Source organism: Talpa europaea, assembly GCF_964194135.1.
Source record: "Talpa europaea genome assembly, chromosome: 8".
Taxonomy (NCBI): domain Eukaryota; kingdom Metazoa; phylum Chordata; class Mammalia; order Eulipotyphla; family Talpidae; genus Talpa; species Talpa europaea.
The window spans coordinates 40,823,666-40,837,935 of record NC_140075.1 but is presented as its reverse complement, the minus strand read 5'-3'; the positions used below and the strand labels follow the sequence as shown (position 1 = coordinate 40,837,935).

At 37.8% G+C, this 14,270-nt stretch overlaps 1 protein-coding gene across 1 annotated transcript in view; it reads left to right on the top strand.

The window, feature by feature from the left end:
- The window catches only part of MYO5A (myosin VA), a gene marked incomplete at both ends in the record, with an annotated part of 163,295 nt that overhangs the window by 115,403 nt on the left and 33,622 nt on the right, over positions 1–14,270 (top strand). Inside the window, 4 exons of the mRNA XM_084240160.1 lie at positions 851–999; positions 5,956–6,069; positions 12,424–12,567; positions 12,967–13,020. Of these exons, the coding sequence (XP_084096286.1) occupies positions 851–999; positions 5,956–6,069; positions 12,424–12,567; positions 12,967–13,020 (461 nt within the window). The remainder of the gene's footprint in view (positions 1–850; positions 1,000–5,955; positions 6,070–12,423; positions 12,568–12,966; positions 13,021–14,270) is intronic.

The following is a 14,270-nucleotide window of genomic DNA, read 5'->3' as shown; positions in this document are numbered from 1 at the left end:
ATGACAAAAAAATAAATAATATAGATGACCAGTTGTGGGGCTCTTACTCTGTTAGGAACTGGGGAGTAATTTGACAATAGAGAAGTTCACAGTACTGAAAAACTGTAAGATAGGATCCAGGGAATGAGATTCATGGAGAGAGGCTATAGAATAGGACAGAAGGTCCACTGAAAAGTTGCCATTCTTTTGTGTGTGTGTGTGTAGAAGAACTGGGAGGTAGACTAGAAGTGTGGGGGGTTGTGAGAGGATTCACCAGAGATACAGTGGGGAGCAGAATAGGTAGATCTTCTGAAATACTCCACTAAGGGGAGCAGCAGGCAAGACAGGAGAGGTCTGCTGTGTCATATGTAGGTTAGCTCCCGGGCTGGGTATCGAACTCGGGCCATAGCAATAATAGCACTGAGACTTAATCTGTAGGCCACCAGGGAGGACCCCAAGGTTGCCATGCTTGAGGAGTATCTCTGACGTTTTCAGAAAATACACTAATTCAGACAAAAGAATTTTATAAAAATTTTGAAATGGAATACTATAAAAATACTATATAAAAATATATGCTTAAAAGATTTACTAGGCAACAACGAGTATTTTATCAAGAATATGTTGTAACCTGTAAATGAACTAGTGACACTCAATCTGACACTCAAAGTACATGAAAGAACTTTGTAGATGATTATTGTCATGTATTAGTAAATTTATTTCAATTTTGGTAATGTTATTTTCTCTTTCACTAAGTTATTCTTTATAATCATAGTCATGTTAAAAATAAAATCCCAGGCAGAGAAATTGGCAGTCAGGGTACATATTTGCATTCTGCAGTGCCATCTTTGTATGCTTTACCATCTTCTTTCAGAGACTATGGAGAAGAAGTTAGTAGAAGAAACAAAACAACTAGAACTTGATCTTAATGATGAAAGATTGAGATACCAGAACCTACTAAATGAGTTCAGTCGCTTAGAAGAACGCTATGATGACCTCAAGGAAGAGATGACTGTGATGCTGGTGAGTCAAACACTTCTTTTTTATGAAGTAAAATATGTTAACATATGCAAAAGTGGATAACATAGTAACATGAAACCCTCACATGCTCATCACCCAATTCCAGAATTGACAACACATTTCTATACCTCCATTCCATCCCAGTCAATGGATGGGATTATTTTAAAGCAAATAAAGCAGAAATCATATAATTTTATTCATAAGTGCATTAGTAAAGTCAAACACTTTAAAGACTGGACTGTGAAATAGTGTGAAGTCAGTGGAGTGCACTTTGGTTCATGTGGTGAATGGCAATGTAAAATTTGCTTATAAAGCAAATAATGATGTAATAAGGCATTTCCTCCACTGATTTTTATTATAATTTTGAAGATACATACTTCCAAAAAGAAAATTCAGTCTCTATTTGTAACAATTGTTTTGACTTGGTTGCATCTGCCAGTGTACCTTTTGTACTTTTAATAGTAATGCATACCCCTCCCTATTCTACTTATCCTGTTACCAAGAAACAGAGTTCCCTAGCTGGCTTCTTCCCTACTATTATCAATCCTAAAGGTAGCCTAATGATACAGATGGCCAGAAATGCTCTAAAATACCTCTTATAAAACAAACTATACTTTGGTTCTATGTGGTAGAGTATTTGTTTCAAATTTTGCTTCTAGCTGGATCCTTAGACAAAGTGCTTTAAAATGTGACTTAAAATGTCAAAATTAAAGAGATTATGTTAGCTAATACACATTATCTGCAAGTGAAGACACTGAATCTGAAAGAGGGTGAAAAGCTAATATAAAATCCCACAGTTGGGCCATTATTTCAAACCTCACTACTTTCCTTTGATTTGTAGGTGACAAAGAGAAATTAAAAGTAGGAATAGGTCCTACTTCTTATAATTGGCTCTCTGGTACAACCTCACCAAGTTATGTCTTCCTTGTTCTTCCTGATATACTTAACCCTGTTCTTCCTTCATATTCTCACATTCAGAGCTTTCTCCAGAGTTTCTTTTCCTCTGTCTTTCACCATCATGTTCCCCAGAGCTCAATTCTTGGATGTATTTTTACTTTGCTCTGTGACCACACCAATACTTGTGGTTAATTTATGCTTTGGTTATGGTTAAAGTTTTGTATCGCATTGGGTGTTTTTGAGACCACTTGTTACTTGGGCTGTTAATAAGTGGCATTAGAAATAGAAATGATTGAGGTCATTAGAAAAAGAAATAACTGACGTCACCTGGAAATCAGCCAGGTTAAACAGAGATAAACAGTTGTTTATCTTATAGAATTTCTTACAGAATTTCTTAGATTCTTTTATAGTGTATACCTGCGACCCTCAGAAAATAAAGTGAGAGAAACGTGCTGTGTATATATATATCACTCTCCAAGACATTCCAGAGACACCTGTGAGGTTAATGGGTCCCCTTAGTTAAAAGGTAGCCATCTCTAGAAAAAACCCTCCAGTCTGGCCCTCCTCCAACAACTAAACCAAAACTGTTCCTTCCTGCTGAGCAAGTCTCTGCTGGCCATCTGTTGTGCTTTTAGCAGTGCTATGGAAAAATAAAGATGTAACCTAGCTCCAAGGTTAGTTTTTGTGCTTGATTTCTGGTATCTCAACCTGAAACTCTCTCCATTGTCTGCCTGTGATTGTCATTCCTCTTAGGTAGCAAAATGGTCAGAGGAGGGGAAAAGGAAAATAGCAAAGGGAGGAAGTTCAGAAGTTGCTAGCTTCCTACTAAACTCTTTAATAGGTCTCATTTTGTAGTTCCAGGTGCAGTCAGGATTGTGGTCTTTGCAGCAAATGTTTGCTGAAAGTTTCAGAGAATAAAAAAATTGACATATAATTTAGGACTAATTAAAATATTAATAGCAATATCTTATTTTAATGCTTAGACAAACTTCACAACTAACAGATGGGTACTTGGCTATTATTTCATTGAAGTTTTTCTGCAAATGAGGGTTTTCTTCTTAACAATCAGGAGTTAGTTAATGAAGCACTTTGTAGTAAATAGACTTGAGATGGATGACAAGACTGCCTCCGGGCTTCCCCTGATTATTGGTAGGCCAAGGGTAGTGTCACTTGTAGGCTCTGGCACCAACAAGTATTTTAGGGGTTTTTGCCAGGAATATTAGAGAAAATAGAGACAATAGAGAAAAGACTGATTCAGGACAAAGGAGTTTCAAATCAACATTGAAAGGATAGTGAGGTACAGGGAATCCAGACTTGTAATGTGTTTGAAAATAAATTAATTCTGAGTAAGGAGGAATCCAGCATGTCAACTCTGGGGTCATTAATCATGGAAAAGGGAGTAAAACAGATTTAGGAAAGAAGGAATTATGGGAGAAATGACATAAAGAGAAGAGGAGGTGTAAGATGCAGATCTTGAAGGAAAACTTCATAATCAAGTCAGATATTTGTCCTTGAAATTATCAGCAGTTGGACAGGGGAACAGAATCCAAAAAACTTGGAGAACTCAAAGTCCACCAACAAGGGAGTTGATGTATTAGTCTAGGGTCATAAGAGTTACAACAATAACCATTAACATAATTGAATGCTTGTTTGATATCAGGCACTCTACTTGTACTATCTTATTTAGTTCTCACATAAACCTTACGGGGTAGATAATATTATTATCCCCTTTTTCTTGATAATGAAACTGATGGCTGAGAAGTTGGTAAGAGATAAGTAATTCATGGAGCTGGAATTCCTACCCAACTGTCTCCTGTTTCAGACCCACAATACCTCCCTGGTACTCTGTATCTTAAAGTTACATTAAATAAAAAATATACAGTATGGCTTTTATTTATTCTTTAAGGTATTTGTTGTTTAATAATAGCTATACATGTGGAAAAATAGAGCCTTACTCGTCTTTGATTAATTTATTAAAAATCACTCTCCTGGGCCTCCCTGGTTGTGCAGCGGTTGAGTGCTGGGTTGTGAAGCTGCCCGCAGCCTCTGCAGCGCGGGTTCAATCCCCGGCCGCTGGGTGAGGGTCCCACATGGCGCGCAGACCTCTCCTGCCGCCCGCTGCTCCCCTCAGCAATGTGCTTCGGTCCTTCTGCCTGTTCTGTTCCCTGCTCTGGCTCTGGTGAATTCTCTCACCTTCCTGCGCCTCTGACTGTACCCAGTGCTTGTGTAAATAAATAAATAAATAAATCTTTAAAAAAAAAAATCACTCTCCTAATGTGTGTATTGACCTATCTGTGGTTTGTTTTTTTTTAGCATAGAAGAACTGGGGTATAGGACAGATGTGTGGTATAGGTGAGAGGATTCACCAGAGACAGAGTGGGGAACAGAACAGGCAAATATACTGAAATGCACTGCTAAGGGGAGCAGCAGTGAGACAGCAGAGGGCTGCTGCGCCATATGTGGGTTGGCTCACCGGCCGGCGATTGAACTCCGGCCGTAGTGGTGATAGCACTGAGACTTACCCCCTAGGCCACCAGGGAGGCCCATTACCTATGCATTTTAATGACACAACCAATTTATTAAGTATACTCTATCCCATACAACTGTTGACTTGGGCTGAAAGCTCAAAGTAAGAGGATTGAAGTAAGAGAATAAAATAAAGGCCTTTGACTTTATGCGTGGTAATTCTTCCCTTTCATTTGCTAGATAGTTTCAGAGGATCTGGTGTTCATAGGTCTTCCTTAGCATTAGAGAACAGATTGGGCTGGGAGATTTAGATTCCCTTGGATGTTAGCTTCCCTTTGATTTGAGCCATCTCTGTAAGCCTTGATGTTGGCAGGAAAGAGGCAGAGGACTTCTTTGTGGCTTCCAGCTCTTTTCCTGCAACTGGGGAAGGAGTAAAGAAAACTGGACAGACCAAAAGCTGTTAGAAGACTTTCTGAAGCTCTCAGGATCTGTATCCCTGTGAGATCCAGGCCTTTGGACCTCTTTTCCTTTTCTGGTGGGGTACACACTGTGAGTGAGGGCACAAACCCAGCCTTTTTATTCCTTCTCCCTTGAAATCATTCTCCAACCTCCTCTCCTACAGAAGGAAAGGGGCTGCAATTGCTCTTCCCCACAAGCTTCCTGAACACTAATTTCATAGGTTCCTAATGTCATAAAAGTGTTAACCAGCCTCTCTTTGGAGAACTTACAGAGTAGTATTCTTATCTCTCCTGCACTCCATTCTTCCCACTGCTGACTCCAGAGATTTCACTTCATGTATAAAAGTAGCAGAAATTATAGTCACATATATGGAATCTCCCTACCTCACCCCCACCTTTTTTTTTTTTTACCATTTATATCCAATTACAGTCTAATAAAATCATTGTCTTATCATTAAATGTTTCTTATGAACTCTTGGTAAATTTTATCTGACTGCAGCACTGAAAGTCAGTGCTTGGCTGTTGAGGCAACCTACCTTTGCGTCTCCCGTGACTAGCTTCTCACAACTTAAAAACCCAAGGGGGACTCTGATAATAATGACAGATCATTTTCATTTGAGAATTTGGTTTTGAAACTGTTCTTGTCATGCCATGCTGGTGCATCTTTCCCTGATTTTTCTTTTTTAAAGATTTATTGATTTATTTGTTTATACAAGCACTGGGTACAGTCAGAAGCGCGGGAGGGTGAGAGAATTCACCAGAGCCAGAGCAGGGAGCAGAGCAGGCAGAAGGACCGAAGCACACTGCTGAGGGGAGCAGCGGGCGGCAGGAGAGGTCTGCGCGCCATGCAGGACCCTCTTCCAGTGGCCAGGGAGCAGCCGGGGATCGAACTGGTGCTGCAGAGGCTGCATGCAGCTTTGCAGCCCAGCGCTCAACCGCTGCCCCACGTGGGAGGCCCTCTTTCCCTTCTTTTAAGGAGCTTAAAGGTGACCCTTTTATGAGGGTTTGGTCATCACAACATTGCTCATGAGAACAGCAAGACAGCGTGTGGGGATAAGAACCATGTTACTATGGTATCTTCTGTCTGAACTATGTGTGGTTTATTATGTTAATAATACGTGTTTTATTTGCCTTGCAGAATGTGCCTAAGCCTGGACACAAGAGAACAGACTCCACTCACAGCAGCAATGAGTCTGAATATACCTTTAGCTCTGAAATTGCAGAAACTGAAGACATTCCATTGCGGACAGAGGTACATTTTAGATACCTACCACTCAAAATAGGCTGTGACCATGCTATTGTCAAAGAGAATATTTCTATTACAGAGCAGATCCATTTGCCATTTATTTTGATCTGTTTATTCTTAAGAGACTTGGGGGTACTTAATTAGCTGTTATGTGTGTACTTATTGCATATTTTTTTATCAATACCCTTTAATTTGAACGTAAGTTTGAATACCAGATTTTCCCTTTCATAGTTTAGTTTCCCTTTATACCTTAATATATTGTATGTACAAAAAATATAACCTATCATGAATTTATTTCAGACTGAGGTAAATTATTTTTCAGTGTAAGCCCTTTGAGTCTTATAAATACCAGTGCCCAAGAGGTTAGCAAAATTGCTGGCTCTGTTTGCTGACAGTTTTTAATCAATATAATTTTTTTTCATAAAAATGCATGAGAAACATCTTGAAATCATCCTTCATATTTTGTGTTATATGGTATGAAACTAAAATGAAAATTACTGTAGCTCTGAGAATACTATGACTTTAAGTTAGATTGTTCTCAATTCTCAAATTTGGTTTTCAAATGATATTAGTCTCAGTAATGGGTAATTCAGGCATAACTGTTCTATTTTTACTTACATTCTGAGAAAATGGCCGAGTCAGAAATACACTGTTTTTGGCACAATAGGTGAAGAAATCAGATGATTGTTTGCTTCCTTATCTTAGTTCTACCTAGGAATGAAAAGTTTCTCCCATCTTATTGAGTTCATTTTGAAGAAAAGTATCATATAGTTGAAGTCATACATTCAAGAAGCCTGTTACTTGTCCACCGTCATAGCTTGCAAGTGGCAGAGCCAGTGTTCTAACAGGTTTGTCTACTTGGAACTGCAGTTCTTACTGCCCCAAATGGTGTTGGTTGGAGTACCATTGCCCTGCATTCAGCTGGTATCCCTGGGTTCTCTTCCTTGGGCCTCTCTCTTCGGCATGGTGTGTGAGTTCAAAAGATGATAGTCCTGTTAGGACCCAGAACTAGCATGGTGTGAGTTCTGCCACATTCTAGAGTTAAAGCAAATTACAAGTTCAACCCAAGTCCAAAAGGTAGAGGAGCAGACTTCATCTCTTGATGGGAGGAAAGGCATCTGTGTTAGGAGGTATCACTGGTGGCCATCTTTGGAGACTACCACATAGTCAGTTTGTGGAAATTTCAGAGTTAAAACTTAAGACTCTCTTTTGAATATGATGGTTTTAAAATTGCATCCTGATAGTCTTAATGGTAGTACGCCCTTGTAGTAGTCTGAGGGAGGTATGTTTACAAATCCCAGTGTAATACTACCTAAGCAACTTCAACATGGCAGGGAAAAGTTATGAGAAAAAAGGTGTTTGCTGGGAATTATTTTGGATTAAATTCAGAACAAGAAAGTCTCTTATTGACAGTTTTGATTGAGGACATCATCGTTTTTTAAACTCAAAACTCTTATATGCTTTATCTGATTTTTATTAGTAATGATGTATCTCAGGGTGTCTACTGAAGTTTTCTGCAGAGTCTTACAGATTTTAGAGAAAGAGTTACTTTTTGTTTGTAATTTTCACCTGTTTTCTGCTGAATCTTTCTCAACTCTTTTAAATGATTTGAAGAAGGATTTGTTCTCCACAAACACAAATCTTTGAGTATTACATACTGTTCTTCACATACACCATCAACCAGCAGTAATGCATGTGCCCCACCCAGAAGTCTTCTCTAACTGGTGGGGAAGGCTGCTCACTGAACTGGTCATCCTAGGACCTTGGACTTAGTTCATGCATCTAAAATGTGACTGACTTTTCTTAGTATTGCTGTCATTACCGTAGGACAGACTACAGTAACTCTCCTCACTGGGACTAAGTACAAATCCTTTACCTCAGTCTCTCTGCCTGAGTTTCCTTATTTGTGAAATGGGGGTGCTATTACTATCTTACCTGGTAGTGAGTGATGTTTTGAAGATTAAACAAGTTAATTCTTGTAAAACATTTGGTACAGAGTTTGGTTGGTACATACTAAGTCTTCAGTAAATACATGTTTTTGCTCTAACAAATAGGTTTCCAGGGATCACCCTATAACTCTGACAGGGTGTGGTCAGGATCAGAAAGGTGGGAATCTATACACCTGGTAATAGAAAAAGATACTGGTTTTCAGAAGGGACATTGGGTAGGAGAGAAGACTATTTGTACACCAGTTACTTATGACGTCCAGGTTTGAGTTGCTTCCCGAAACTACCTCTGTAATGGCCAGGTTTACAAATATTCCATTATAAACTAAAGGAAAACTTTCCATTCCTATGTGTAATAATACTGGAATCTGGTGCCAGGAAAATAATTGGTCCAGTCTTATTTATCAGTTGCATCATCATCATCACCATCATTATCATCATCATTATTATTAAAATAGATATGGAGGTATCTTCCAGACTGTTTTAGAACACAAAATTCCAACCTTAGTCATGTAATATAGCAAAATTTGATGTAAAAAAAGAATATTTCTAGCATTTCCAAACCTGTGCTTTGTTATTCATAAGTCACAAGGGTACCATAGTTCCTAATCTCTCTCTAGAGAATTCACCTCCTCTAGAGAACTCACTTGCCAAAGCAAGAATTCACTTGCTTTGCAGCCTTCCCACACTTCCTGTCTTTGTGGTTTGGAGTTAGGTTGGTTTAGAAACATTGCATCTCCCCTCTCTGTATGCGTGTTTATTAGTAGGTATTAACTAATGATTCCAATTCTGTCTCTGCTCTTGAGCTTCCTCATACCTGTCAAACCTACAAAATGGTCTCCATAACTTTCTCAGCTATTGTTAGCAATAATTCCAGAATGTCTGCCAGGCCTGTGGTAATTTGGTAAATAATTGTTATCTTGCTGATTTTACTCGCATGAGAGACTGCTGGTTTTTGTTTGTTTGTTGTTTTTAATGTCATTTTCAAAGTTGTGCTCTCTTGGAAAAGCCTTGTGTACAAAGTCTTTGCTATGAAATGAAAGCAAAACAAAATCCCAGAAATTTCTCTGAGCCAGATGACCCAGTCTTCCTTTGTGCTCACATGGCATAGAGTACAAATGGCATCTCTTTTTTTTTTAATAATAAATTTTATTTTTATATTCCCCATACAATTGCAACCCCCCCATTCTGATCCCAATCCCTCCCCTCCCGCCCCCCACCCCCCCCAAAAGTGTCTCTGTTTCACAGTTTTTTGTTGATTCTGATTTTCACTTTCTTATAGTTATTCATTTTCCTGGTCCCTTATTTAAGTTTTCTAGATTCCTGCTATGAGTGAGACCATCTGGTATTTTTCTTTTTCTTTCTGGCTTATTTCGCTGAGCATGATCCCTTCCAGCGCCATCCATGTTGCTGCAAATGGCATGTGTTTATCTTTTTTGAATGCTGAGTAATATTCCATGGTGTATATGTACCACATCTTCTTGATCCAGTCATCTATTTTTGGGCATTTGGGTTGTTTCCAAAGCTTAGCTATTGTAAACACTGCTGCTATAAACATAGGGGTGCAGGTGTTCTTTGGAATGGATGTTTCTGTGTCCTTTGGGTAAATACCTAGGAGTGGAATTGCTGGATCATATGGAAGCTCTATGTTTAGTAGGTCCAGAAATCTCCACACAGCTCTCCATAGTGGTTGGACCAGTTTGCACTCCCACCAACAGTGCAGAAGAGTTCCTTTTTCTCCACACCCTCCCCAACATTTGTTGTTGCTAGTTTTTTTAATAAGTGCCATTCTCACTGGTGTAAGATGGTATCTCATGGTAGTTTTGATTTGCATTTCCCTGATGACAAGTGATGTTGAACATTTTTTCATATGCCTGTTGGCCATTTGCATTTCTTCTTCAGAGAAGTTTCTTTTTAGCTCTTCTGCCCATTTTTTGACTGGATAATTTTCTTTGTTGTTGTTGAGTCTCATCAGCTCTTTGCAGATTTTTGTGATCAGTCCTTTATCATTAGTGTTGTGTGCAAAAATGTTCTCCCAGTTGGTGGGGTTTCTCTTTGTTTTTGTTATTGTCTCTTTTGCTGTGCAGAAGCTCTTTAATTTGATGTAGTCCCAGCTCTTTATCTTTGCCTTCACTATCACTGCTTTGGATGATGTGTCTGTAAAGATGTCTTTGATGTGCAAATCACATAGTGTTTCGCCTATATTTCTTTCTATATATTTTATGGTTTCAGGTCTTATGTCTAGTTCTTTAATCCATTTTGAGTTGATTTTTGTGTATGGTGTGAGGTAGTGGTCAAGCTTCATTCTTTTGCATGTAGCGACCCAGTTTTCCCAGCACCACAAATGGCATCTCTTTAATTAGATTTTATCAATAAGGGTAAGAATAGGTACCATCTATAGCACTCTTGACTCATAACCAATCATTATTCCTCAAGCAGTTTTGCAGTTGCTGAATATTATCTTTTTTGTCTTTCATCTCCTCTTAATATTCTTGTCTGCAGAATTTTGCTGTTATCTAGCAATTAACTAATTCATTATGGGGTATTAACTGGTATCTAAAATTATCCCATCCCATTTTACCCATTTTAATAAGAGCATTCTTTATAAATAAAAATGCCTATTTAAAGCTGAGAGGAATGATCCCAAATGTAGAAATTTTAGGTACACTGTATGTATTATATTCATTTACAGGATGAAGGCTTCTCTATTGCAGTGTTGGAAAAGATTAAAGAATTAAAAAAATCAGGGATACATAACATCATTAATAGATGAACAGGCCTTTAAATTAGGTAGACAGGAATGTATACATTGTAAATAAGCTAAAAAAAGAATTTGTGGGATGTATAAAAATTAGTGTTTGTATGAATGAAGTTCTGTAGTAATTTTATGTTATGCTGTCTGGATGTTATCTCTGTTTTGCTAAAACAGACTTTATGGTGAAGATCATGTAACTAAACTTTTTCTTACTGTTGAGCATTATAGAAGTGGACGGTAAGAAAAAGTCCAGGTATAACTAGTCTGCGGGTAAATGACCCTGACAGCCTAGAAACGTCCTACTTCTTAGTTTAGTTAATTCTTCTTAGGTCTTGTAGAACTGGAATAACTGGCACTATAAAATTCAAAAAAGACTAAAAATAGCTAGTAAATATAAAAATTATTCAATCTTACCCAAAGGCAAATGTAAATTAAAATAGTGAAATGCCAATTTTTGTGTACAAATTGAGTTAATTTTTTCTTATGTGGTATGTCATTACTGTTCCAGACAAAGTGGTGGTTACTCATGGACATATAAAGCAGGCTGAACTAATTTAACAAGTTTTAAAATATCAATGTTTAGATATTTATGCACTATGTTTATTTTACTATATATCAACAGCAAAACTTTAGAATCAAACTCAATGTCCATAAATAAGGTAATAACAAATGATTTTATACATTAACTATACAGCCAGGAAAGTTATGGTTTCAGATTTCATATTTGGTAAATTTGGAAAATATTTATAATCCATCATATAATTTAGAAGTGAGTACAAAATCATGAAAACATGACTGCAATTTAAATTTATAGGTGCATATAAAAAAGACTGGACAAAGTTGTGGATTGTCTCAGGATATGAGATTATGCCTTCATTTCTCTTCCTTGTACTTTATTATTTCCTAAATTTTCTTTAAAAACTTATTTTACTTTATATCTGAAAAATAAGCCTGTTTTGGTAAAAGTGACAATTGTAGAAATGAGATGTGCTATTAAGAATCATACCTTGAACATTTAAAAAATTAATGGATGCTACCCCTTCTCCCTCTAACAAAAAGAGACTCTTCTTTTTCTCCATTAAACCTAATGATATGATTTTGTCTCTTCTGATTTCATTAAAAGTTTAATCCTGAAGAAAACAGGCTGAAGCAATTATGGTATTCTCAGAACTTCCATCATGGCGCTAGTTCTTTCCATTTGCTTAGTTTTAATTAGTGAGCCATTATCTGTCCAAGTAGTTTTCACTATGATTATGTTTTTGAACAAATTGATATATTTTTAAAGTGCCACTAGATTAACCCTTAGTTTATTAGGGATTATATACATTTTAGTTTTTCAGTTTTGTCTCTGATGCCAATATATTTATGAGGGCACTTAAAAAATCATTTTTCTTGATTACAAAAGCTGTACCTGCTCATGGTAAGCAATTCAGGTATATAAATGTATAAAGTAGAAAATGAAACATGCCAGTCTCCAAAATAGCCAGTGAGGACCATCTAGATTTCTGTAAGCATTTACTAAGTATATTTAAAAGTCACCTGTTCTTTGGCCATTTATATTTCTTTTTCTAAATTTTGGTGTTGAACTCCTAGTCATTTTCTTATTAACATATGCATCTTTTGGATCATCATGACCATCTTGTGGTTTCTGGGGTTTAGGAGCCAAGTGAGAGAAAGGTGCCTCTCGACATGTCATTGTTCCTCAAGCTCCAGAAGCGAGTCAAAGAGCTGGAGCAGGAGAAGCAGTTGATGCAGGATGAGCTGGATCGCAAGGAGGAGCAGGTGCTCCGCAGCAAGGCACAGGTACTTGATGCTTTTCCACCCACAGCCTCAGGAAAACTCAGCCGCAATGCTGAAACTTCTGGTTTTAAGATTTATTTTATTTATTTATGCATACAAGAACTGGGATTTAGGCCAGAGGTACAGGGAGTTGGCAGGGGGAGGATTCACCAAAGACAGAGTGGGGAGCAGAACAGGCGGATCTACTGAAATACACTGCTGAGGGGGGCAGCTGGTGAGACAGGAGAGGTCTGCTGCGCCATGTGGGTTAGCTCTTTGGCTGGGGATAGAACTCATTGCACAGTGACTGGTGATAACATGATAGCACTGAGACTTTAACCCCTGCACCACCAAGGAGGCTCCCCTCCCTCAAAAAAAAAAAAGATAACATTTATAAAGCTTTTAACTTTATATATTCCCTAGGAAGAAGAACGACCACAAATTAGAGGTGCAGAACTGGAATATGAATCACTCAAGGTAATGGGAAGTTTCTGACAAAATCCAAATATCTTGTTTTCTCAAAAGACTTGCTCAGAGCCTTTCTTGTTTCTCAGAGAGCATTCTTAAGGGCTGCAGGTTATACCAGAGGCCCTCACTAAAGCCTTATTCAGGCATTACTTTTAGCCTTTTGTTGTTTTCTTTAATAAATTATATTTCATATAAGCTAGACTTTAGTCTCAGCAGAAGCAGAAGCAGTTGCTGCCATATGAGGCTGTAGAAGGTGATAAAGGATGTGGTTGACTTGGGTTCAGATGCCAGCTCCAGTGTTTATATAACTGTTCAAGTTACATATCCTACCTGTGCCTCAATTTCTTTTCAATAAAATGGAGATAGTGATAGTACTTTTATGCTTGTCGTGAGGTTTATATAAAGGAATTCTTGCCAACTGCTTATAATAGAGCCCAGAGCTTTGTAAGTTCCCTACAGATGTTTGCTACTATTTTTGTCACTATAATTTTTAAGTGTAGTTCTAATTCTTAAACAATCCTGCAATTAAATATTTTTCTGTGCTTTAAAATGAGGAAATTGAGGCTAAGAGGAATAAGTAAGCTCTTCCCTGAGATCACCCCACCAGAAACCAGCAGGAGCAATCAGTTTGAACATAGGTATCTCTCTGATTCCTGTGTTCTTTCCACAAACCCCACTCAAATCATGTGTTTGTAGAGAATTATAACTCAGTAGTAGTTTGTAGAGTAGATACATATTCTAACTTACTTTTTAAAAGCATTTGGTAGGAGGGGGACAAAGGTAAACAATTGTCTCCTTAATGGCAGAAGGCAATGTCTAATTAAATAGTGGTTAGTTGCCACTGTGTATTCCAGAGCAGTTGAACATGGGAGAAGGCATTGCTTGGGAATCATAGTTCCTGAAATACAAAGCGTCTTCGGTAACACAAGTGTTGAAGTTAGGGAATAAATAAAACAGCCTATTCCTTGATACACAGCAGGTTGTGTTCCACCTGCACCTTCCTCTACTTTCCAGTATGAGAAACTTTTGAACTCTATGAAGTCTGAGCTATCAGGCTGTCAGCTGTCAAGATACCCCCAGCTTCTAAGTGTTCTAGGCTACTGTTTTGTGTTAAATTTCTTGTTCTTTGATATTTTCTCTTTCTGTCAATTTTTTTATTCTTTTACTTTTGTAAATTATAGTCTAGAGTAGCTGGAAAATTATAGTAAACTAAAATTAGAGGCACCACAAAAATGGAAAAGGAAAACTCATTTTAAAGG